The 24,262-nt window shown below is 65.2% G+C and overlaps 7 protein-coding genes across 7 annotated transcripts; 4 read left to right on the forward strand and 3 right to left on the reverse strand.

The window, feature by feature from the left end:
* Positions 1 to 663: 663 nt before the first annotated feature.
* CDC14 (phosphoprotein phosphatase CDC14) lies at positions 664 to 3,705 on the forward strand (the record flags this gene model as incomplete). Its single annotated transcript, XM_076652529.1, has 6 exons — positions 664 to 1,097; positions 1,264 to 1,390; positions 1,492 to 1,551; positions 1,619 to 1,965; positions 2,061 to 2,302; positions 2,366 to 3,705. 6 exons carry the CDS (start codon positions 664 to 666, stop codon positions 3,703 to 3,705), a joined length of 2,550 nt encoding a protein of 849 aa, XP_076501928.1.
* A 634-nt stretch (positions 3,706 to 4,339) lies between these two features.
* On the forward strand, positions 4,340 to 10,037 carry JCM10292_005536 (uncharacterized protein; the record flags this gene model as incomplete). The annotated part of the gene is made up of 8 exons (XM_076652530.1): positions 4,340 to 6,599; positions 6,661 to 8,513; positions 8,581 to 8,711; positions 8,769 to 8,979; positions 9,037 to 9,408; positions 9,473 to 9,613; positions 9,673 to 9,853; positions 9,907 to 10,037. The coding sequence occupies 8 exons, from the start codon at positions 4,340 to 4,342 to the stop codon at positions 10,035 to 10,037; spliced, it is 5,280 nt and encodes a 1,759-aa protein (XP_076501929.1).
* Positions 10,038 to 10,372: 335 nt separating this feature from the next.
* Positions 10,373 to 12,307, reverse strand: JCM10292_005537 (uncharacterized protein; the record flags this gene model as incomplete). Its single annotated transcript, XM_076652531.1, has 4 exons — positions 10,373 to 10,565; positions 10,635 to 11,062; positions 11,128 to 11,745; positions 11,813 to 12,307. The coding sequence occupies 4 exons, from the start codon at positions 12,305 to 12,307 to the stop codon at positions 10,373 to 10,375; spliced, it is 1,734 nt and encodes a 577-aa protein (XP_076501930.1).
* Positions 12,308 to 13,182: 875 nt separating this feature from the next.
* On the forward strand, positions 13,183 to 14,758 carry CWC25 (U2-type spliceosomal complex subunit CWC25; the record flags this gene model as incomplete). The annotated part of the gene is made up of 4 exons (XM_076652532.1): positions 13,183 to 13,213; positions 13,280 to 13,308; positions 13,376 to 13,636; positions 13,703 to 14,758. The coding sequence occupies 4 exons, from the start codon at positions 13,183 to 13,185 to the stop codon at positions 14,756 to 14,758; spliced, it is 1,377 nt and encodes a 458-aa protein (XP_076501931.1).
* Positions 14,759 to 15,201: 443 nt separating this feature from the next.
* On the reverse strand, positions 15,202 to 15,789 carry LTO1 (ribosome biosynthesis protein LTO1; the record flags this gene model as incomplete). Its single annotated transcript, XM_076652533.1, has 2 exons — positions 15,202 to 15,511; positions 15,575 to 15,789. The coding sequence occupies 2 exons, from the start codon at positions 15,787 to 15,789 to the stop codon at positions 15,202 to 15,204; spliced, it is 525 nt and encodes a 174-aa protein (XP_076501932.1).
* A 126-nt stretch (positions 15,790 to 15,915) lies between these two features.
* JCM10292_005540 (uncharacterized protein) lies at positions 15,916 to 18,356 on the forward strand (the record flags this gene model as incomplete). The annotated part of the gene is made up of 13 exons (XM_076652534.1): positions 15,916 to 16,096; positions 16,166 to 16,394; positions 16,479 to 16,680; positions 16,762 to 16,866; positions 16,951 to 16,997; positions 17,054 to 17,071; positions 17,152 to 17,213; positions 17,274 to 17,437; positions 17,521 to 17,575; positions 17,641 to 17,694; positions 17,781 to 17,815; positions 17,883 to 18,117; positions 18,196 to 18,356. The coding sequence occupies 13 exons, from the start codon at positions 15,916 to 15,918 to the stop codon at positions 18,354 to 18,356; spliced, it is 1,548 nt and encodes a 515-aa protein (XP_076501933.1).
* A 333-nt stretch (positions 18,357 to 18,689) lies between these two features.
* Positions 18,690 to 21,527, reverse strand: JCM10292_005541 (uncharacterized protein; the record flags this gene model as incomplete). The annotated part of the gene is made up of 7 exons (XM_076652535.1): positions 18,690 to 19,133; positions 19,199 to 19,375; positions 19,446 to 19,816; positions 19,875 to 20,095; positions 20,173 to 21,011; positions 21,076 to 21,297; positions 21,453 to 21,527. The coding sequence occupies 7 exons, from the start codon at positions 21,525 to 21,527 to the stop codon at positions 18,690 to 18,692; spliced, it is 2,349 nt and encodes a 782-aa protein (XP_076501934.1).
* Between the last annotated feature and the right edge of the window lie 2,735 nt (positions 21,528 to 24,262).

Here is a 24,262-nt window from a genome sequence, read left to right on the forward strand (position 1 = left end):
TTTTCCTCCTTTCCAGGGTTTGTATCGTTAGACGAGTGGAATGCCGCTAGAGCTGTTCTGTGGGCGCGAACACTACACCAGGGCGATGTGTATTTGGATGAAATACGTTTTGTGTGTGTGCGAGACCATCATGCAATTCTCTCCACTCTTTTGCGTGTCCGTTTTGTCTACTCATGGGACCGCGAGAATAGCGAGCTTGATCGTGCAGCATCAGTGCAAAGGAGTTCGGCGAAGGCAGACAGCATGACAGCCTGTCAAAAGGGAAGCGAGCTGCACCGAGGAGGGGCATGGAGTCTAAGCCTCAGCGTGAAACAGCCGGACAAGTCTCCGTCCGACACAGAGCAGCAAGCAGAGAGTAAAGAGCCCCTCGTCTGGCCCACTGAGCGATCGGGCGGGCTGCGGGTGTATGCTCTGATGAGGATAAGCGGGAGGGAGGCCGGCTGCGACGCGACAAGCACGCCAGGGCGGGAGACTCGGTACCAGGGTCGACGAGATGTTTACTGCCCATGAAAGCACCCTGGCAGACTCGCCTCGAGCGTTGCTGGCGGCGTCGCGGGTCAAGTTGGATGACAACTTGCGAACGTCTCTCTGTCTCGTTCTGCCGCGCTCCCTCCGCCTCGAGCTCACGCGAGCGACTCCGCGAGCGCCTGCAGCCCGCCTGCCATGGCCCACTCTCCCGCAGGCACCGCCCCGCTCGACCAGCGCGCGCGCTCGCTCTCGCCGTCGGGCGCATCGTCCCTCACCGATCAGGACGGCGACTCGATCCTCGACGACGCCGCTGCCGGGCCGAGCACTGCTCTCCCGCCCATGGACGGTCACCCCGCCGTCCACCCTGCTGCCGCACTCGCCGCCGCCGACGACCTCAAACCCTCGGGTCCCATCTGCTCGTTCGGCCCGCGCCTCGCATTCACCTACTTCCAGTCCCCTGCACCGAGGGCAGAAGTCCTCAACGCGCTCACGCCGGGCAAGCCCGCGGCGGCAGGGGTGGCAGGCGACGAGGGCGCCGAGGAGGGGGTGCACTGGTTCACCGTCGACGACCAGCTCGTCTACCTGAGCTTCTACCAGGACTACGGGCCGCTCAATGTCGGGTGTCTCTAGTGCGTGCACTCGTCGTGCCCTGCCCACGCGCCGAGACAGCCGAATTGACCTCGTTCCCCACCTCGTCCCGATCGCCCTCCTTTTGACCTGTCTGCGCCTGTGCCGGCTGCACCGTCACTTCCAACCACGTGAACGCGTACTCGTGACGCTCGACACCATCCGCAGCCGCTTCTGCCTGCACCTGCACTCGCTCCTGAGCGACCCGCAGCACGCCCACCAGCGCATCTTCCTCTACTCTTCCGACGAACCCGACAAGAAGGTCAACGCCGCGCTGCTTATGGCCCTGTATGCGGTGAGTCAGCGTGTTGTCCCACAGCCCGAAACGGCTGCGCTTGCGCCGAACGAGCTCGAGATCGCCCAAACCCGCTGACTCTGCTCTCCGTCGCGGAACAGATGGTTGTGATGCGGTGGTCGGTGCCCGATGTGCTGCACCCTCTCAGCTGTCTGGAGTTGGTGCGTGTCCGCCACGCAAGGCCTTTCGGCTCTTCATTCGCTAACTCCCGCCTGCCATCGACCGCAGCAACCCTACCGCGACGCCGGCTACTCACGCGCCGACTACCACCTGCACCCACAATCCATCCTCTACGGCGTCTCGCGCGCGCTCTCGCACCAGCTCCTCGACCTCTCGTCCTTCGACCTCGCCGCGTACGAGAACGCCGAAAAGGTCGAGACGGGCGACTGGAACTGGCTCACGCCGGGCTTTGTCGCGTTTGCGAGCCCCGTCGAGGCTGGGTGGACGGGGAGGGAGACGGCGCCTGGAGGGGCGGTGGCGGCGAGCCCGAAGAAGGGCGCGGGCGGCAAGATTAGTCGCGCGTTTAGGAACGTGCTCGAGGAGTTTGAGACCAAGGGCGTCAAGGTCGTCGTGCGGTCAGTGGAAACTATCGCCGCCGTCTGACCTGTCTCATGACAGTTGAGTTGGCTGTGTGCGTGAGCTTATTCTGACTCGCCCGTCCTCCGTGCAGCCTCAACAAGAAGCTGTACGATTCTACACACTTCACCTCTCGCGGCATCGACCACGTCGAGATGTACTTTGACGACGGCACCAACCCGACACTCGACATGTGCCGCCGCTTCATCGACCTCTCGGACCGCGTCATCTCGGCCGGCGGCGCCGTTGCTGTGCACTGCAAGGCCGGCCTGGGGCGCACGGGCACGCTGATTGGCGCTTACCTCATCTACAAGCACGGCTTCACCGCAGACGAGGGTCGGTTGCCTCTCTCTACGTGTTCGCCTTGTCAGACACGCTGACCTGAAGAACACTCCACAGCGATCGGCTTCATGCGCCTCATGCGCCCCGGCTCGTGTGTCGGCCCGCAGCAGCACTTCCTGTACGAGAACCAGCTCGAGTGGGTTCGCTGGGCTGCGCAGGACGAGCTCCGCGCCGAACTCGCCTCGCAGCAGGGCCTCGCCGGCGCTGCACTCGCCGCCGCGAGCCGGCCAGCCGCTGCTGCTCCGACTGCGGGTACATCTGCGGCTGCAGGCGAGGGCGCAGAGGAGAAGCGCCCGATCACGCCCCCGAACGAGGCGGAGCTGGCGGCCTCGCGCGCTCACCCGCCCACGACGCCCGGCGCGCACCCGCACCCGCCCGTCACGCCCCGTCGCGGCGGCGGCGCGGCCGTGCCCGGCCAGCCGCGCAAGACGCCGGGAAGGTCGCGGCATGCGGTCGCGCAGCCGGAGGAGGTCGAGCCGGCGGAGCGGGCGAGGCTCGAGGCCGAGGCGGCGGCCGAGGCGGAGGAGGAGCGGATGGAGGGCGTCGTGCTCACGAGTCCGAAGAAGCGCACGAGCACGGGCGGCGCGGCAGAGGGCAAGGGCAAGGGGGTTTTGCTCGATGCGGCGGAAGGAGCGGACGACGACGATGACGACGACCCGCTGGCGCTCGTCGGCGCCAACAGCCCGAAGAAACGCCTGCAGTACGACGCACCCGCCGCTGTCACTTCGAACGGCGCCTCGACTTCCGCTTCCTCTTCCTCCCGCCCTGCCGTGCCAGCCGCGCCGCAGCAGCAGCAACCGCAATCCACGCGGGCTTCGCGCACCTCGCGCATTGCGCGGCCGCTCTCCGCCCTCGCCGACAACCGCATCGTGGATCGCATCGGAACCGGCGTCGGCTTGCGCGGACGACAGGCTGCGCCCGCCTCTTCCGCTGCGACAGCGGCGGGTACGGCCGCACCCACGGCGGGAATGGCGCGGAGCAAAGGCGCGAAGAACCTGCAGACGGTGCTCGAGGCGGCGGCTGCATCGGGCGGGGGCGGCAGCGGCGCGGACGCAGCCGCCGGGAGCAGTAGCGGCGGCGGACGATACCCGCGACGGACGACCCGCGCCGGCGCAGGGGGTGCTGCAGCTGCGGCAGCGCCGCCAGGGAGCCCGACCAAGCTACCGCAGCGAGTGCTGGGCAAGCGCGACGCCGCAGCTGGGTCGACGTCTGGCTCGTCCTCGACCGCTTCGTCGACTGGCGCGGGAACGCCTGCAGCGGCGGCGGGCGCGTCGGGGAGAGGATTCAACCCTGCGAATGCGCCCGGCGGGCTGGTGGGCAAGGGCGGGATCGGCGGGAGGAATGTGCGGAGGCGGAGGAGCAGCATGGGCAGCGTCGAGAGCGTCAACGCTGGCTGATGCGCAGCCCCACTACGGAGGTTCCGACTTGCGCACTTCTTGGTCTTGCTTTTGTTCCCGAGTTCACCCTTCTCTTCGTCTCCGTCGGTCTCGAGCCCGTATTGAGCGCGCCCGTTCTGTTCTTCGTGGGCGTGCTCCCTTTCGTCGTTGTACTTCGTAGACCTCTGCCAACAGGCTCTCTTTCGTCTCTTCCGCCTTCTCCAGACTATCGCGTCTGAGTCAGATCATTCGGGATGGAAAGAGATCGAGAGTCGAAGGGCGTTGCGGGAAGCGGAAGCGGAAGCAGTAGCACGAAGAGGTGAGCGCGTCGATGCGGAGCTCCATTTTCGCTACACTGCTACCGATGGGTTCACTGGGTTCACGAAAAGCCCGCGTGACCCCGAAAAGCGCCAGGGAAGGCCACCGCGATGTTGCCGGTTGCCGTCCGTCTCCTGCTCTCGCCTCTTCGCTCTTCACGTGAATCGCATCGACCTCGAACCCGACCAGTCAGTACACGAGCTTGTGACACAGCTCTCGCTGGACGCTGTCCGGCCTATACTGACACCTTCTGTGCGCAGAACCGCAGACCCGCGTCTCATCAGCTTTCGGACGTCCGTCGCCGTCTGTGCTTGCCGCAGCCGGCTCTGAGCGCCGCATGAGCGAGCCGAGGAGCTCCACTGCGAGCGTACATGCGCCGCTGGACGAGCAGCAGCCCGACTTGTTCGCGCACTCGCGCTTCGCCGCCCGCACCGCCCCGCTCAGCGACGATCCATCCCTCGACGCGCACGCACCCTCGGCAGAGCAGACGGGCGTACACAGTGCAGCGCTGAGCAAAGGGCCTGCAGGTGGGAGCAGTGTCCGCGCACGCATCGCGGCGGTCGAGCGGCAGGCCAGCGAGGATGGAGACTGCGCAGCTGCGGGCAGGAGCACGCCGCAGAGGAGACCCAGCCTCGCCGCGGTGCAGGGGCAGCACGAGACGAGCCCTGTGCCTTTCAGTGTCACTCAGGACGCGCAGGGCGAGCTGGGAGCGCTTCGTCCCGCTTCAGCGACGCGTGCCTCCTCGTCGAACCGGACTTCCACTACGTCCGATGCGTCTATTCCGAGTGCTCCGAGCTACACCCGCCCTCCTTCCGCTGTCGACTCGCCACTGCTGTCGACACCCTCGGTCTCGCGCTCCACCTCGCCCACGCCGGCTCCTCCACCCGCCTCGAGTCGCACACTCAGCTCCGCCGCACTCGCCGCGCTTGCCGACTCGCCCGTGCGCGCGCGGCCCCGACCGCCCCTACCTGCCAAAAGCGCCGCTCGCCCGCCCTCAACGCGCATCTCGTCCGCCTACACCGATGAAACATCGCTCTCGCGCGCGACCAGCCCGCGCAGTCGTGCGAGCAGCGCCGCGTCGTCTTCGCTCCCGAGCATCGCGAATCGCAGCAGTGTAGCGAGCATCGGACACACGGGCGCTCTTCTCGCCGAGGCGGCGGAAGAGCCGAGTGCGCCATCGCCCGCCACGCCCGTCCCGCCAGAGGTCGAGCCTGCACCGTCGAGTCTCGCGCAACCCCGCGCCCGCCCGCCTCTCTCGACGACGCTGAGCGCTCCGCGCACGCCTTCGTCCTCGCGGGCGAGTAGCGCCGTCTACACGCCGTCTTCGCTTGCGAATGGTTCGAGCTGGACGCGCGCCTCGAGCGGCGGGTTCTCGACTGCCGACGACATGGCGAACGGCAGTGGTTTCGACTGGCTGACCGCCACGCCCGCGACAACGGCGAGCTACACGTCGCCAAGCTCGTCGTCGCAGGCGAGTCCGGCGGTCCCGAGCCAAATGAGCGCCGGCGAGGACGCGCCGCCGTTCGCTTCATCAAAGCGCGCGCCAGCAGTCCCTTTGCGCCTGGAACCGGCGTCCCTTGCCCCGCCTTCGCTCCCCACTCCTGCGCAGGCTGAGACTCTCGCCGGTCTCGGGATCGGCTTTCCCCCTTCCTTCGCATCACAGCTCCCGCCTTCCTCCGCCCGTCCGAGCTTCGACGGCGAAGGCGAGTTTGCGCGCGAGCTCGCACGCCTGTCCGCCTACGCGCAGAGCCTGCCCAGTCCGCTTCCTCCGCTGTCGGCGCACTCGCAGCTTGCGCCGCCGACAGAGTGGGGCGAGCTGGCTCCGCCTACCGCAACCGCGGCTCCGACGACAGACGACCGCACACTCGTGCTCCCTTCATCCACCGTGCGCCCCGCTTCAAGCGGCAGTCGCGCGACCGAACAAGCCCCTTCGCCCGTACCCGCCCTCCCGCTTCGCCTGGAGACCCAGAATCTCGCGCCTGCACCCCGTCCGCGCCGCTCAGCCGGCCTCCGCGCACGTGAAGCGAGCGGTGCCTCGTCGCTCTACTCGAATTCGCCACTCGCAGAGCGCCAACCGTCCCTTCTATCCATTCCTGCCGGCGCGAGTCGCGCGCCCATCCTGCGCGGGCAGCCGAGCCTGGATCAGCTCATGAGCCCTGGTGGGATGACGACGGACGGCGAGTCGTTCCCGTACCCGCATGGATTTGCATACGGCGAGACGACCGACTTTGTCGAGACAACCGACGTTGACGCGACGGAGGACGACGAAGACGACGAGGACGAGTCGTTTGGGCTGCCTAGACCGGCGCTGCGCGGCTCGCGTGCGCCACAAGTGCCGATGCCGGCGTTCGCGGGAGGACACGGCGCCTTCAGTTCGCTGGAGGCGCCCTCGAGCCAGGAGAGCAGTCTGGTGCTGCCTTCGCCGGCGATTGAGAAGGCTCAGGCGGGCGGGACGGCCTCGAGCCTCTGGGGTCACGACGAGCCTGCTTGGCTGGGTCTCGGCATCGGAATGAACGCAGGCGCGGATGTCGAGCCCGTGGTCGAAGATGTGGTCGATTGGAGCGGGAAGGCGATCGATCGGAAGGAGCTGCCGCCGGGTGCGTTTCCATCGCCCACAATCTTATGAACGTCGAGACGCTGATTGTTTGATTCGTGCAGCGACGACGCACCTCATCCTCTCACGCTGCACGACGCCGTTCGAGATCGCCCCGCTCCTCACCCTCGCCATCCCCACGCTCCTGCACGGCCTCGTCGTCCTCGACCTCGGCTCGTGTGGTTTGTCGGAGGTGCCGTCCGCCATCGCGGCGTGCGTCTTCCTCGAGGAGCTCAATCTCTCAGGCAACTCCTTCGCCACGGGTACTCTGCCTGTCTTCCTTGGCACCCTGCCCGCCCTCGCTCTGCTCCTGGCCGACGAGTGCAATCTCACGACTCTCCCATCGTCGCTTGCCTCGCTGGGCCGACTTCACACACTCGCGCTGCGCAATAACCGCCTCAAGGCACTCCCGGCGTGGCTGGCGCGGCTGGGAGCGCTCGAGACGCTCCTCGTCGACGGCAATCCGTTCCACTGGCAGTTCCAGAGCGTCATTCGGCCGCTTCTGTGCGCACCGCTTGCCGATGCGCTGCCGACTCCTTCGCCCGCACTCGCGCCTGCCAGCGTGCCCGTCTCGCGCAGGCCGTCGCTCGCGCCATCGCCTCACCTCACGCCAGCCTCACTCGCTCCCTCGCCTCGCCCGATGCCGACATCGCTCTCGCCCGACTCTGCGGCGCTCGTCACGTCGCCGCCACTCGCGTCACCTGCGCCATTCTTCCGCTCGACTTCGGCTACGCCCATCTACAACGCCTTCTCGAGCCCGCCCTCGCAAGTCGACCTCGTCGAAGCGTTCAAAGCGTCTGTCTCGTCGGGTCGCGACCGTCACGCGTCCGGCAGCGTCCAGGCGAGCGTCACAGCGAGCCCGCTCATGTCGCCTGCCGTCTCTCCGCCCATGTCGCCGCCGATGTCGCCTCCGCTCGGTCCGTCCCCGGCCTTAAGCGGGAGCGAGAGCGCCGCGGCGACGGGCGAGAAGAGGGAAAAGCGCAAGTGGGGCCGCTTGCTGAAGAAGGTCAGCGCCTCGCGCTTGCGGTCCGGCTCGAACGCTTCGAAGCCGCCGCTCGTCCCGCCTCCGCCTCTGCGCCCCGGCGCTCTCGAAGCCGAGTCGAGGACGTTCTCGCAGCCGGTCACGCGCGGCGAAGAGTCGGACGCGGAGCGCGGCGGCGGCAGGATGTTTGGCTCGGTCGGTAAGAAGGGCAAGAGGCGCTTCGGATCGACAAGGAACTCTGCTGTGGAGGGCAGTATGGCGCTCCACGGCGACCGAACGGCACCTGTCTCGAAGCGCCGATCTTTCCTCCTCCTCGACGCATTCGTGGCGCCTCCTTCGCCTCGCGGCCCATCCGCTCCGAGCAAAGCGCCGCAAAACTACTCGAACGCGCTTCAGTCTATTCTCGCCTATCTGCGCGACCTCGACGATCTCTCGCCCGCATCAGACCCGTCTCTTCAGCCTGTACCGCCCGTCGATTCTTCCGCCTTCGCGCCTCCGCCGCTGCGGCACTCGCCTTCCCTCGGCGCACTCTCGCCCGGTGACAGTAACTCCGCGGCGCGTCCTGCTTCGCCCGCGAACGCTATGCGCCGCGCTCAGAGCACGCGTCGCCTGCCGTCGGCCGGCAGCTCGACAGCCGGATCGATGTACCGAAGCTCGTCGTTCCGCGTCTCGCAGTCGTACGATACGGACTTGCCCGATCCTTCCGAGCCGTCACCTGCTGACACGGCAAAGAAGCCCGCGGTCGACGACCCGGTCAAGCGCGAGGCGGTTCTCAACGAGATTGTCCAGACGGAGCAGTCCTACCTTCGTGGTCTCGAGGAGCTCTGCGGAATCTACGTTGCAAGCGCGAGCGTGCCGGTGAGTGGCAGCGCGAATGGCGGAAGGAAGGACACGGTGTTGCCTTCGGTGGAGCGGCGAGCTGTCTTCGGCAATATCGTACGTCGTTCCCGCTCACCCGATTCGTCGGCAGCGCACTGACTCATTCTGTCGTCACAAAATGCAGGAGGCCATCCGCGACTTCCACCGTAAGGTACTGCTGCCCGACCTGCTCGCGGCCAACCGGGCAGGCGGAGACTCGGTCGTCGTCGCTGGCCACATCGGCGACGTGTTCGTGCAGCACGCGTCTTTCATGAAGTCAGTCCGTTCGCCAAAGATCAGCGTTGTGCGATCGCTTACTCCGCGTGCTCGCAGGATCTACTCGTCGTACATCAACAGCTTCGACGACGCTCTCGCCCGCATCCAGACGTGGGCCAAGACGAGCGGTCGCTCGCGCAGCAACACCTCGACTAGCGCGTCCGGCTCATCGCCCGCGCTCGGCTCGTTGAATGCGTTCGACGCGACGGCTGGCCTTCCTTCGACGCTCTCGTCGAGCCAGAAGAAGCGCATCAAGTCGTGGCTGAAGGTGCGTACTCGCGATCTTCGACAGAAGACTCTTGTCTGATCTCTTGTGCTTCTGAAGCGCTGTCGAGCGCATCCGTCGCACTCGCAAATCTCGCTCGAGTCGTACCTCCTGCTCCCGATTCAACGCATCCCCCGATACCGTCTCCTCTTGGAAACGCTCCTCTCGGCCACGCCGGAGCTCTTTCCTGTCGACGCTGCGCCTGTGACTTCGTCGCCGCTGGCGCAGGACGCCCTCGCCGAGCCGGACGACCCGCACCAGGTCATCGCGCGCGCCGTGCGGGAGATGGACGAAGTCGCCGTCACCCTCAACGAGAGCAAGCGTGAGAACGAGGGTCGCGCGCAACTCGTGCACTGGCAGAACCGCCTCGTCACGCGGTTCAGATCGCCGCTCGTCCAACCGCACCGTACTCTGCTCCGCAGTGGCAATCTCGTACGTCCTTTGACGCCTGTCAACACTGCTCATCGCTTCAGCCTTACTGACGCCGAACTTGCAGACTCTCGTTCGCGCAGTCAAGCGCTCGGTCGTGCAGACTGAACCGCCGTTGCCGGATCCGAACCGTCCTACGAGCGAAAAGCCCGCCGCCGAGACGGCAGAGCTCCATACGCTCCTGCAGGAGAACAAGCACATGAGCCTCGTATGTCCGATCCCCCTGCGTTCATCGCGGCGTCACTCATGCGGCATTTGCGCTCGCAGATCGGCCTGCTCTGCACCGACCTGCTCGTCCTCGTCAAGGCTCCTCCTCCCCCTCTCGACCAAGATCCCAATTCGCCCGTCGAGCTCTACACCGTCCTCCGCCTCAATAGCTCGCAGCCGCTCGGCGCTGGTACCCCTCGCAGCGAACCGCCAGCGAGTTTCTTCGGTGCTGCCGGCGACAGTGCGTCTCACTCGTCACTTTGCCGTGATCTCGCTGACTCGCAATTCTCGCAGTGATTCGCCTCAAGGTCGGCGACAAGGCCATCTGCTACCTGCAGTGCCCCGGCGTCGACAAGGCCAAGGCGCGCAAAGACTCGCTACAATGGGTCAACGCAATCAACCTCCAGTTCCAGGTGAACACATGACACTCTTACAGACACTCTCAGCCTCTCTCTTCGTTAGCCCGCCCATTGCATCAGCAGTAGTACCCCCCGCAGTCCCCCTCGCATGCGCAGCTTTACCCGCCTTGCCTTGATACCTCTTCGTTCGCACCTTGCACCATCCCACCCTCCTTACCGGGCCTGTCGCAACATGTAGTATCTGATATTCAGCAGACACGGAAACTCGCCATTCGTGCATGGCCGTGTCTCTCTGCTGCTTTCAGAGCCATGACTTGCGGACGGGAGCAAGATGTGCCCCAGCGCGTTGGAAGTCTGCTGGACTCGCGAGCCCGTTGCCGCAAATCGTCACACCTCAGGTTCTATACCCCATCCAACTCCTCCATGAGAGCCGCCATCTCCGCCTGCATCTCCTCCTGCGTGCCTCTACGCGTGCGCCCAAAGTCGAGCAACCGAAGTTGTCCGTTGGCAAGACGCGCAAAGTTCGAGGGCTTGATGTCGCCATGGACGAGGTCAGATTTGTGCAGGCCGCCAAGGAGCTTGATGAGCTCTGTGCTGCGTGGCGCGAAGAGTCAGCAGGAAGAACTCTAACGCAGAACAGGCAGGCGGCAGACTGGAACTCACGGGTCACAGTCTCGCCACTGAAAGATGGGCTCGGCAAGCTTGACAGCAAGCCCGACGTAACCATCCGGCGAGGTGAACGCTCCGAGGAACGGCAAGCAAAGCTTGCGCCCTTCATCGGACGCAGACAGCTTGGCGTAGACGTCGATCTCGTTGTTGATCTCGTCCTGCAGGTAGTCGCCGCTACGCTCGACAAGCTTGAAGACGCAGCCGAGGCTTGATGATGCGGCAATGACGGTGCCTTCGCGGGACGCGAGAAGCTGGTCAAGGATGAGATAGGGTGGAAAGGTGATTGTGTCGACGTTGACCTGCAGGAGAGCGGTGAGGAAGCGGACAAGGGTTGAGCCGAGCGAGCGCACCTGATGGAACACGATCTCAATGCACTCGCTCTTGACGATGCCGTACTGGACGCTGACATAACACGACAAGGTCTGCACCGAGCATCAAGCACGAGTGAGCGAGTCTGGAGGTTTCAGAACGAGACGAGAAAGCGCACCTTGTCGAGCTTGACTGCTGAGTCAGCCTGATCCAACGACGACGTATCTGCACTTGAGAAGAACCGTTCACCTTCCGTCGCTGCGCCATCACTGTCGGCGTCGCGCGACGTGCGGAAACTCGACGAGTCCTTCGAGCTGCCGCACGCATTCCTCCGGTCTTCGCCAGGTGCCGTCTCTTCGTCCTGCAGGCCACCGCTAGCTGGGCCGAGGCTCGGGCCGCTGCCCGCACCCCCGAACCTGGCACCGGACCCTCCGCTAGATGGCCCACTTCCTCCCTCGACGCCCGCACTGCTGCGCGACCCAGCCTCATGCGCACACTGCGATGCCTCCGCGTTGGAACGCAACGCGCTGCGGTCCAGCCCGAGCACGTCGCCCGCGAGCGTGGCGAGCAAGGTTGCGACGAGGAGTGCTCGGAGCGAGACATCGCCGGGCTGGTCGAGGTAGCGGTCGGTGACGTTCTGGTACAGGGGCGAGACGCTCAAGTCGAGCTGGCCATCGCTAGCAGTGCCTCGTACGTGGAAGTAGGAGTCCTCCCCCACGACGACGACCGAGACGTGCTTGCTATCATGACCCGATGCTTCGACGCGCACCTTGTTCGACGCCACGATGGCCGAAATCTGATGCCGCTCATGGGTGAGCACGAGAGCTAGACATGACAAGCGCAAAGACAGCGGGAGCGCGCACCTGCAGCGCCATGAGCTCGTGCTTCGTTCCGCCACTCCACGACCCATCGTCCTTCTGCACCTGCAGTACCTCCTTCTTCTTGTCTTCGCTTGAGCTGATTCGGGTAGGCGGGAACGAGTCGAGCCCAATGAGGTAGTTGTGCACGTCCGACATGTACTGCCTCTTCCCAGGCTGGACCTCGCCGCGCCCGCCGAGAAACTCGAGCCCGTCGGGGGTCACGGCGTAGTCCGACGTGGCCGTCGAGAGGAACTTTGTCTCGCCCGAGCCGACCGAAAGAGAGGCAAAGTTGTCGTGGCTCGCGGACCACGTGAGGCTGAGCGGGGACGTGAGCGTGTTGAGCACAGCAACGACACTTTTGTCAATCCAGCCGAAGAGCTTGCGATCGAGGTCGTGGTTCTCGAAGTCATAGGACAGATCCTTAGCATAGAAGACCGGCCGATGCGGCGACAAGCTGTCGCCCAAAAGAGGCGCGACGCCTTGGTGCAGGGTAGTCATGTACGTGTCGAGGGACTGCAGGAGCGCGATAATGTAGTGCGTATCGAGCTGAGCGGAGCGCAATTTGGGGGACTGCAGGCCCGTCGCGTCCGCCAGCTTGGGCGTGCGAGGGCGAGGCGTGGGCGTCCGCGGGCGCTCGCCCCTGAGCGCCTGAGCTGGCGTGAGGCGCTCGCGTGCAGTGTACGACGGTAAGGGTTGGCAGAGGGTAGCGCGGGCTTGTTTGATGGCCACGTCGGGCGAGACGAACACCTCGTCGAGCGGTTCGAGCGCTCCGAACGGTGACGGCGTGATCGCCTACGCAGCGGAGGGGCCGCCCGTCGCCGCAGCCGACATGCTGGGCGGGGACAAAAGTGCACCAGAGTCCACTGGGCAGAGCTGTGAGAAGCAGACGATGACGGGAGGCGGACCAAATGGCGCCGGAGGTCGAGTCGATCAGTCGCGGCAGCGCTCGTGGGGAGGAGTGCAGCGCGACAGACGATCGTGAGCAAGCACAAAGGAAGCCATCATCCCAAGTAGACCGCAGCACAGCGAGAGGTGCCCCGGGCGAGAAAAAGAAAATGCACTGGCCGGGAATCGAACCCGGGGCTAGGCAACTCAGACGAAGCTGGCAATGCCCAATTTTACCACTAAACCACCAGTGCAGTACGGGAAGCGGAGCCAAATCAAACATACATGTCCTGCACACTCTGACTGCGCGCCCGTTGCCACCATCCCCTCACGCTCCTGGCCCTCTTCGCTCCACCTCACGCTCGCATCCGCTCGGACCAGTGTTTGATCGGGCCCTCGTGCACTTGGGTACTCCTCGAGCTCGTTCGCAGCCTCCTTCCTCGCTTCCCACCGCGAACCACCCCGCGCCATCGCGCTGACCAGACAAGATGGGCGGAGGCGACCTCAACATGAAGAAGTGTGCGTGGCACTTGCTCCCGACTGCTCGGGACTGTAGCTGATGCTACGCTCTTTCCTCGCTCACAGCGTGGCACACGGGGACGTTTGCGAACCAGGTCCGCCGCGTTCCCTCCCGTCATCTCCTGTCCCTGACCGCCCGCTGACCGGACCAGTCGCCTGCAGGAGCGCGTGTGGAAAAAGGAGAAGGAGGCGCTCGAGGAGCGCAAGAAGCTGCAGCAGCTGCAGAAGGAGCTCGAGCAGGAGCGGGCCGTGCAGGAGCTCCAGCGCCTGCAGGAGGCCGCGGGCGGCAAGAAGCGCGAGGAGCGCGTCGACTGGATGTACGCTGCGCCGGCCGAGGGGACTGGGTTGAACGCGGACGAGATGGAGGCGTACTTGCTCGGCAAGAAGCGCGTCGACAAGCTGCTCAAGGGGAATGAAGAGCAGGTACGACATGCTGGTTCTTTCCCTCGCTGCCTCGATCTGGTGCTAACGTTTGACTCGCGTCGGCAGCTTCTCGCGCAGCCGAACAACGAAGCTCCCGGTGGCTCGTTTCAGTCGGTGCAGAACGCCAACACGGCGCGCGACACGGCGTCCAAGATCCGCGAGGACCCGCTCCTCGCCATCAAGCGGCAGGAGCAGGCGCAGTACGAGAAGATGATGAAGGACCCGCGCAAGCGGCGCGAGATCCTCGCTGCGCGCGAGGCCGCGAGCGGGGGAGGCGGCTCGTCTTCGCGCGGCGACGGTGAGACCAAGGAGGAGCGCCGGGCGAGGCGGGAGGCGCGGAGGGCCGAGCGCGACGCGCGGCACGAGCGGAGGAAGGACGGCGGCAGCGGGCGGAGGGACGACTCGCCCGGCCGGCACCGGCACGGCGACCGCGATCGCGACTCGGACCGCCGCAGGTCGCGCTCGCGCTCGCCCCGCCGCGGGTACCACCACCGCGACGATGCGCGCGACTTTCGCTCGGCGCGCGACTTTGAGGACGAGCGGCACAGGAGCCATCGCCACGACCACCGTGACTCTCGCAGCCGGCGCGACGGGGACGACGATGCCGAGCGCCGTCCTCCGTCGTCGGCGCGCTACGACGACCGCCCGCGCTCGCCTCCTGCGCGCCGCCTGCCGGAGTTCGACAGCCGGCCGCGGCACCACGACGACCGCCGTCGCGACGAGGACCGCTACCACGGCGGCTCGAACGGCGCGCGCAGCGGGGCCCCTCCCGCCGCCGCCGCCGCCGCCTCGTCGCACAGCGCGAGCGCCCCTCGCCGTGCCCCGCCTCCCTCCACAGCAGCCGACGACTCTGCGCGGCAAGCGGCGCTCGCGGCCCGCCTCGCGGCGATGCAGTCGTCTGCGGCCGAGCTGAGCGCGTCGCGCTCGGCGCGCCTCGTCGCGCAGGACGCGGCGGACGCCGAGGCGCTCGAGCGCGAGGAGGCGGAGCGCAGGCGCATGGGCGAGGCGGGGCCGAGGTTCCTCAGCCAGGCGCAGGGAAAGGTGTTTGGCGGCGGGATGGACCTCGGCGAGAGGATGAGGCGGAGCGGGAGGGTCGGGATGGTTGGGGACAGGGATGACTGAGGGGTTGGGCTGCAGGCTCTCGGGCGGGCGGGCAGCGTGCCCGAGCGGTAGTGTGTCTACTCCGATTCTCATTGCAGTCACATCGCCAGTCCATGTGCCTTCTGAGTGGTCGTCGTCGCTACCTTGACGCGAGTTGATGCGGCTTTGCTGAGATCGAGTCGAGCGGCCGTCGCGCGGAACGGCGAGAACCTCGAGCAGGCTTGCGGGGACCCTGCGTCAGGCGACCAGTCATTTCGCGTTCGACCGGCATCTCGCATGTCAGTGGGCGCACCTGAGTGCTCTCGAGGCGCAGGGGCGTCGCCCGGGCGCGAGGCGGCGTTGCGAGGGGCCGGCGAGGCGGCTCTTGGTCGGACCTGCCCGGCAGCAGAGGTTCAGCCTCGACTGACAAGAGAGACGGGCACAGACGAAGCGCACCTCGTGCAGGGGAGCAGAGGCAAGTCGCCTCAGATGCTCAGGCTCGCGGCACGCGCGGCTTCCGCTTGACCATCGCCTGGTGCTCCCGCCGCCGTCGCCGCCGGGGATTTTTGGTCCGCGCCGCTGCTAACGGCCATGCGCGGGCGGGCTCCGAGCGCGGCGCAGACGGTGCGGTACTTTGTGCGGAGGGTCGAGAGGTGCGCGGCAATGTCGATGCCGCCGTGGCTTTGCTGGTCGGCTGCGCCGGAGCCGCCTGCGGACAGGTCGAGGGAGGACGAGTCGTTCGAGGTCGGGAAGGCGGCTGCGAGGGCGAGGATCTGGTCGAGCGACTGGACGGCCCTGTGAGAGAGAGAGGGAAGGTGAGCTCGCCGAGGAGGAGGACGAGGCGAAGTGCGGGCGCACCTGCCCGAGTCGGTGCCCTGGAGGGCGAGGATGCACTTCCACACGAGGGCCATGCCCTGGATGTAGCCGATCTCCTCCCAGAGGGTCCAGCTGTTGTCCCTCCCGAGCTCGCGGCCCTCGAAGAGGCCGTGGAGGTGGCCGTGCGGGAGGCCCTGGGCGAATCCGCGCTGGTAGAACTGCTCTTCGAGGTCGAGCAGCGAGTCAAACTGGTCCATCTCGGCCTGGCGCGCAGTGTCAGAGTTGCGAGGGTCCAGAGAGTGCTCGCTCTTGCGCTCCTCTCCTTGCTCTGCTCCTCTCTCCACTCCGAGCTGGCCTCGAGTGCGCGCGAGACGGCCGCAGCCATGGTCAGCGCAGCCCAGGCGCTCCTCGGCAACCCGCGCAGGCGCACCCTCCTCCCCGCCCCGCCCGCACCGCGCCCACCGTCGCGCTCATCGCTCGCCCTCGCCCCGCCTCCGCCCCACGCTCAGCCGTCCAGCGAGTGCTCCAGACTCGTCACCAGGACCCTGCAGCACGGCACCCAGGGTGCGCCCGAGCCAGGCGAGCTGGTCCTGCGCCGCGACGCCCCGCTGACCCCGTCGCGAGGCGGTGCAGTCCTCGTCGTGCAGCTCGACCGCGCGTTCCACCTCGGCAGGAGCCGCAGCTGCGACTACCGCATCGACAGCCCCGCTGCCTCGACCCGCCACGCCCGCGTCTACGCCCTCACCGCCGACACGGGCGACACGCTCGTCTGCCTCGACGACCACTCGACCAACGGCACCCTTCACAATGACCGCCGCTTGCACCACTGCACCGTCGTCCTCTGCGACGGCGACCGCATCGAGTCTGCTGCCCTCCTCTTGCTCTCTTACGGCTCTCGGTTCCGCTCCTCACGCGCTTCTGCCTTCCTCCTCTCTGGCTCGTGCAGGATTGCCGGACAGCTCTTCCGCTACCATCACACGGCCGCCAGGCCCGTCCTCTCCTTGTCTGATGGCCCCGCTGCTGCTGCTTCCGCTTCGACCACCGCCGAATCTGCTCCAGCCGCCGTCCGCGTAGGCGACTTTCTCGTCTTCGACCGCACGCTCGGCAGCGGCGCCTTCTCGCACGTCCACCTCGCTCTCTCGACCAAGGTGCGCTCGGCGCCGTCTCCTGGGCAGTGTGCGTCCTCGATTCGCAAGCGTCTCGCTCACAACGAAACCGCGCGAACACAGACCCTCAAGCAAGTCGCGTGCAAGAAGCTGCAGCGCACGCGCGTCAACCGCGACCGCCTCGAAGTCATTCAGCGCGAGGTCGACCTGCTCAAGGCCGCGTCGCACGTGCGTATAGTTCAGGCGCCGCTTGGCCCTTCGCTGCCGTCTCCGCCTCGGCCCCACGGCTGACGCGACTGGGACCGCTCGCAGCCTAACATCAATCGCGTCGAGGCGGTCGAGGTCGACGAGCTTTCGGTGTACGTGCTGCATCTACAGGCTCGTACACGTCGCTCACCTAGATGTCTATGCGAAGCCACATCTTCCTCGAACTGTGCGTGCCGTCTCTGCATGCATCACCTATGCTCGCTTTGCGGGTCACGGTGCGCTCACAAGCGCGTGCGAGCTGCACAGCGTTCCAGGCGGCGACCTCTTCTCCTACCTGCTCAAGCACGGCCGCCTCGATGCGCCCGAAGGTACGCTCTTCTCCATTTCCCCACCCCTCAATTCCGCTAACGCCTTGGCCTGCTCACCAGGCAAGTGGCTCCTCTACCAGCTCCTCCACGCACTGCAGTACCTCCACGACGAGCTCAACATCGCCCACCGCGACGTCAAGCTCGAGAACGTCATCCTCGCGCACCACACCGGCGCTGGAGGCGGCGGCGGCGGCGGAGGGGCAGGGAGGTTCCCGAAGGTGCAGGTGCGCTGCGCAGCTCCTGACCTCGGCTCGGACGCTCCCAAGGACGGAGCACGCGGCTGATGCGAGAAAGTGGGTTCGAGCAGCTCGCCGACTTTGGGCAGGCGAGGTACGCGACGCAGCAGTTCAAGTCGCTCCAGGGTGCGTCTGCGCATTCTTCCGCGCTCGGGTCGCGATCGCGCTACAGGGGTCGTCGCACCACGCAGGCACGCTGCAGTACATGGCGCCCGAGCAGCTCGTGGCGTGGACGCGGCACGAAGGTGCGTCTCCGGGCTGTGCTGCTTTTGCCGTCTTGCCCCGAACGAGCTATTGACTCGAAGAATATCAATCGTGGCGTCCTGCACAGGCTACGACGGCAAGCGTGCCGACTTGTGGGCGACCGTGCGCCCGAAAGCCTCGCTCTTCTCAAGCTGGTACCACGCTTACTCGGCTCCTCGCATCATCGCAGGGCATCCTCCTCGCGCTGCTCCTGACCGGCGGGCACCCGTTCGAGCCCTGGCGTTCTCCCTCGGCTTCGTCCCCTTGCTCGGCCGCCGCCAACGACGACGCCGCCGCCTCGCTCTTTGGCGCGTCGGTCCTGCAGGAACTCGGCGCCAACCCGGCCGACCAGCACGTGTGCGAGAACGTCGTCCGGGGCGACATCGCCATGCCGGCCATGCGCTTCGGGAGCGAGGACTCGGCCGGTGCGCGCGCGCTCACTCTCTCTCCTCCTCCTCCTGCGAGGCTTTCGTTCCTCTGACGGTGCTGTCGAGACTGCGCAGTCCGCGCGCTCCTCTCGCACCTCCTGTCGCAAGACCCGCATACGCGCCTCACGGCCGCGCAGGCGCTCAAGACGCGCTGGTTCGCCGCGAGCCAGGGCGAGCTCGACGAGCTGTACCGGAGGGTCGTGCTGCGCGAGACGAGCTGCGGCGGGGGAGCGTGAGGCGCTGGGCGGAGGCCGGGGCTGCTTGTTGTTCTGTTCTGTTGTTGTTCAAACGCAAACACGCTTGTTCCCTTCTCGTAAACGGCGGTCGACAAGACCGACGACGGTCCAGTGCCTCGGTTCAGGTCTGCTCGCGATCCTCTCTTCTGTCTCCGCGTGGGCGCACGAAGCATTGTCCGGAAGAAGCCTAGTGTCTGTATTTACGCGCGCGTGAGAGTAAGGAGAGACGATGCCGAGGAAAGAGATGAGGCGAGGGGGCTAGGGAGCGACGAGGGTATAGGGTAGAGTCGCATGGGGGAAAGGACGAGAGGACGGAGAGGAAATGTGCGCCGTCTACTCGTGCGACGTGACGGACCAGTCGTCGATGGCAACGTCCGGCGGCGAGACGAACGAGTTCGCACTCCAGCCGGCCCACTGCGGGTTGAAGAGGACTTCGATGACGTTGGTCCCCTCGGCCACGTCGATCGTGAGCACCGTCACGCCCGGGTTCGGCTGGTCCTCGCTCATCGTGACCGTGTTGCCGTTGTACTGCGTCGTGGTCGGGTCCGACGGATCGCGCACGGCGTCGGCCGTGCCGAACGTGCCGCCCGAAGGCGAGCGCAGCGTCGCGATGAGCGTCTTGCCGTTGAGCTCGAGAGTTGCAGTGCGGTCCGAGTCGGACAGCGTGACGGTAGCGTTCGTGTGCATGCGCCACTGAACAGCCGCGGTCGACGTGATCTCGTCGCGAAGGAGGACCTGGCGGCGACCGTTGAGGAAGCGAATCGCGCGCTTGGCGGACTGCGCGACGAAAGAATCCGTCAGATCCGAAAGCGTTACGATGAGAGATCGCAGGCCGAACGTACAGAAGTAGCCTCGTTCATCTCGGAGATGTCGGTAGTGAAGTAGGCCGTCGACGAGTTGCTCGGAGTGTAGACAAGCGCGTCCTGCTCGTCGTTGGTCGATCCGAACGAGGTGGTCGGCTGGCCCGTGACGAGCTGGTTCTGCTTGTTGACGAGGATCGTGTTCTGTCCCTCAGTGCGCTGGAAGAATCAAAGTGTGCACGTCAGCAGCAGTCGTCGGAGAGTGCAAGTGCGTGGTCCGCGTGCGCACCTTCCGGTAGTAGAGCCAGCGCGGCGAGTCCTGCGCCTCGCTGTCGAAGTAGCCCTGCGAGAGGTAGTCGCCCGAACCGAGCTCGCCCGCCCAGCGCTCACCCATGGCATCGAGCACGAACGTGCCCGCGTCGAGGTCGCCGTGCGTCTGGTGACCCTGGAGGTAACCCGACTTCATGGCGATGTACGTGCCGTCGTTGTCGGTCCAGCTCGAGCGGGCGGCAAACCACGAGTCGGTCGAGTTGGAGAAGTGGCGGTCAAGCGCGAGGCCCTGGAAGAACTGGCCCTCAACCTGCGGGTTGTAGTACAGGAGCGACATGGGCTCGGGGGCATCGCCGCGGTCGCGCTGGAAGAGCGTGTAGACCGGGAGGTCTGCGGGCAAGACAGATGAGCGGCGACAAGACTCAAGCGAAAGAGGCCCTGAACGCACTGTACTGCTGGCCGTAGAACATGATGCCGTTCGCGGTCGCAGTGTACTTGTTGGGGCCCGCGTCGCCGTACGAGAAGAGGCCCTGCATGCCGGTCGTGTGCATGTGGTAGAGCGCCGTGTACTTGGTGCCGTCCTCGTGAACGCTGAGGAGGTTCTGTGTCGAGCCCGTCGCGGTGAGGAGCGACGCGGCCATCTCGACGTGACTGTACGTGCCGAAGTACCTGTAGTGGATGACGGAAGACGGAGTGAGCGCTGCCCGTCACAGCCATCTGCGACGGTGATGTGACAATCCACGCACCAATAGTTCGGCGTCTCGGTCCAGGTGCCGTCGTTGGCCGCCGTGGCAAACGAGCAGTACTCGACAGCGTTCGGGACCGTGAGGTCGATCATCTGACGGGCGATAGTGCCGGTCGGGTCCTCGTTCACGATGGCAAGGGCGCCCATCATGAGACCCTTGTTGCAGACGCAGTTCCAGTTGCCCTGGACCTGGCGCCACCACGCCGAGTCGTTGTTGATCGCGTCGAGGCCATGCTGAAGACCAAGGGTGATGATAGACCAGGCGATAGCCGTGCGCTGCTCGGCCGTCCATGCGTCGTACATCCAGTCGTACGCGAGCGCGAACGCCTCGGTGAACTCGGCGACATCGAGGAAGTGCTGGCTGTTCCAGTTGTCGCCCGCATTGCCGAACGATGTCGACGTGTTACCGGCAGCAACCTGGAGCTCCTCCCATGTGCGGTTGACCCAGCGGACGTCACCCGAGAGCTTGTAGGCGTAGGCCCAGTGCTTGATGCGGAGCTGGACCTCGCGCGCGATATCGAGAACACCCGAACCGCCGAGGCCGCCATCGGGGATGTACGCGGGAGTATCCGTGTCGTAGAAGCGAGATGCGTTCTGGAAGACCGTGTCGTTCCAGTACGACATGTACGAGTCGGCCTCGATGAGGGAGGGCAGGCACGACCAGCGGTTCTCGGTCGCGATCAGGAGCGGGTGCGTCGTCTTCGGCGAGTCGAGCGAGATGGACGACGTGTCGTCAGCGGTGCACGCGAGAGACGAGTTGGAGGTGCTGATGGTTGGCTCGGCGATTTGAGCGGAGCCGGTCGCCGAGGGATACATGGGGTTGCCAAACTGATCCGTGGCCTGTGCGTCCAGTGTGTCAGCTCGCACGAGGTCTGTTTGTCAGCAGGGAGCGTTTGAAGCGCACAGTCGGGACGACGGCGAAGGCGCCGCTACCTTGCGTGCGGGTTGCGGCGCTCGCAACGCCACTGTTGCTGCCCCGGTCGGCGGCGGCGTTGCTCTTGGTGTCGTTGTCGTCGTCGTTGGCGGCGCGCGAGCCGAGGACGCCACCAAGCACAGCGGCAAGGATGATCACGATGGCCACGATGGCGCCGACAATCCAGGGCCACCAGCGACGGGGACGCTTGCTCTGCCGGCGCAAGTTCGGTCAGCCCAGCGCTCGAGCGAAAGGCCTGTGGACCCGTTCATTCCGCAGCGGGCGAAAACCTTCCGGCCGCACCCGCGCGCAGACGAGGTCCGGCTGACTGCGAGGATATCGGGAAGTGCGAACGGATGGAGACATACGGTCGGGTAGCTCTTGTCGGGATAGCTTGCGCCATATGCCGGGTTGGATCCGCTGGCACCTTGCGGGCTGTGCATCGCGATCGGGCGCAGAGAGGCGAGAGGTGAGTTGGACGACAAGTTCGAACCGGGCGATGAGGAGAGGCGCGTGCAGGAACGGGGCGGGAGCGCGTGGGGACGGCCGCAGGACACAGAGACAGAGTTGTGAAAGCGTATGAAGGTCAGCTCAGATCTGCCGCTGCACTGTGCTCGACAGCCACAGCGCCCGTTCGGTGTGCGCGCAGCGCGGGGAGGGGAAAAGACGGGAGACGAGACTTGCTAGGTGGAGAGCGGGATGTCGGAGCCGGTACTGGCCTGGCGGTACATCCTGCTACGCTGCTGGTGGCACTCGTTGCGCACACGAGCGAGAGACGGAGAAGCGCACGCCCGTGTTGGGCCTCGACGCGTCTCTCGCGCGCAGCACGAACCCCGCGCCTCCCCTCTCGCTCTGCCCTCGCTCGGCGCTCCTTCCAGGTTGCAGGGCGAATCTACCTCTCTCTGCGCGCGTGTACAGGGCGCCTGGCGCTTCTCTGCCCGTCAGACTCAGGTCCTTCGACACGTCCATCCGCATTTGATTCGTCAAGGCGCAGCTCCTGCATCGACGTGTCGCTCAGCGCGGCTCTGAGCTCATTGGAGCTGAAAAGACTCGCTGTGGACCAGTCCGGGGCCACGAGTCGTGTGCTGCAAGTCGGCATCCTCTGATGCTGTTTCTGGCACCACCTTCGGACTTGCCGCTCGTTTCGGCTTCCAGGGATAGAAATATCGCAGATCGGGTCAATTTTCGACGTGCTGCTGCTGTCAAGCATTGCAACTGAGTCACACAGCTTTCGGCGGAGAACCGCGGGTGGACCGCAAGCTCTCTCCGCCGCTTCCGCGTCCCGTCCTGGTCCTTGCCTGGTCCCGTCCTCGGTCCCGTCGCACCCTCTCGCAAGGACGAGCTGTAAGCTGATGTTGAGACCTGATTCTCAACGTACAACGTAGTCTGCACGCCTCCTGTGCGCGCGTGTGGCTTTGGATCTCGCTGAGGTCATTCGACGGAGCTGAGCTCAGCCGCGGCTCATGGGTGCAACAAAAGCTCCGTCCTTCAACAAGCCCCTATGGCTCAGTGGCAGAGCGTTCGCCTAGTAAGCGAAAGGTCCATAGTTCGATCCTGTGTGGGGGCATTTGCTTTTTTGCGGTCCTCCGTCGTGCGGCTTTTCCGGCTTCTCGAGGTTTCCGTTCTTCCTTTTATTGCATCAGTCCCGACCCGTCTTGCTTAGCTGCCTTACCTCAGGACACCGAGATCCTGACAGCCCAGCCTCGGAAAGGCATGACTCCTCACAACTGAGCGGACCTTTTGCGCAACAAGGTTTGCGGGATCGTGGCCCCAAATTGCACACGCAGGAACGAAACTGCAGCTTCGGCAAAAGGGGCATCAGCGGGCCGCGAGGCAAGAGACAAAAAGAAGTAAGCGCGAGCGCTGTCAATGCCTCCAGGGTGGATCGAACACCCGACCTTGTCATTACGAGTGACACGCACTGCCACTGTGCTATAGAGGCGGTGACTGGAGTGGGCGCTCAAACGTGCAAAAACAATAAACATTGCTTCTGCAGCTTCTCGTGCCTCGCAGACTGGCATTATAAGGCTTGAACCGTCGGCCAGTACCACGGACGGTACTTGTGGGCACAGAGCATGCCAAATATGGACAGGTGCCCATGCCAGCAGATCATCGGCAGCTTGTTGGCAGCTTGCACTCTGTCCAGCTCCTATCATATGTATCGCACCTGTCTCTGTCTAGCACTCAACAGCCTTGCACGGAACCCGGTACTCTCAAGACAGGTCAAGAAGTCTGCAAGAGCCAGGCTGAAGGAGAAGAGATGGTGAGGAGAAAATTCATACCTTCGAACAGGCCATCAGGGCTTGCGGCTGTCAGGCAACTGTCAGGTACAAACCTGGAAGTCCCAGAGTCTAGATGTGGCACAGGCCGGCATTGTTGGTGCAAAGAAGCAAGATGAGTGAGAGCAATGGCAAAGCAGTCTGCTCTTGGCTTGGCTCTTGGTCTGCTCTGCACTTGTGCTTTGTCACTTTCCATGCGGGCCTGGGAAGGCCAAGCAAGCACAGCCAGACCTGTTGGCGTGGGTTTTGCCGGTCCTGCATGCCGGCACTGCAAGGCACAGTGGACGGGAGGAGGCAACCGCAGCAGGAGAGAGTGCGCCCACGGCACGCTGCTCGGCAGGGGGCAGGGGGCAGGTGGCAAGTTACCAGCTAGATGCACATGAGCTGCGATTGGCTTGCAGAGTCAATGAGCTGAATAGGGTGGCAGCGGAGTGAGCTGGAGGGGTGTCTTGGTTGCAGGCAAGCGCGGAAGGCATGAAAGGCTCGCGTGTGTTGTTGTATGCACACCTGTGTCCCGCTGTCACCAAGCCTACGTGGTCTAGTCGTATGATACCTCATTCGGGTTGTTTCTTTCAGCCAGTCTGCCTAGCAGAGCGTGCATTGAGGTGGTCCTCGGTTCAATTCCGGGCGTGGGCCTGTTCTTTTTTTTTCCTTTTCCTGCTGCTGAGGGCTGTTCCTTTTGCTTTGGTTTGCCCTGCTGCCACTGGCAGACAAGGAGCTGCACTCCTCACCCTTCTGGTCACAAATGTCCATGGCCAATCAGTGGTTCGCCTGGACCAGCGCCGGTCACGCTTGATCCACTCAGACTCCCGTTCCTTGCGCAGAGACAGTCAGGGAAGGAGGAGAGATGAAGCACTGTCTGTACTTGTAGATCAATGATTCTGCTTGCCAGTTACTCC

Source organism: Rhodotorula paludigena (assembly GCF_050403205.1).
Source record: "Rhodotorula paludigena JCM10292 DNA, Rt_paludigena_JCM10292v1_ctg79, whole genome shotgun sequence".
NCBI classification, from domain to species: domain Eukaryota; kingdom Fungi; phylum Basidiomycota; class Microbotryomycetes; order Sporidiobolales; family Sporidiobolaceae; genus Rhodotorula; species Rhodotorula paludigena.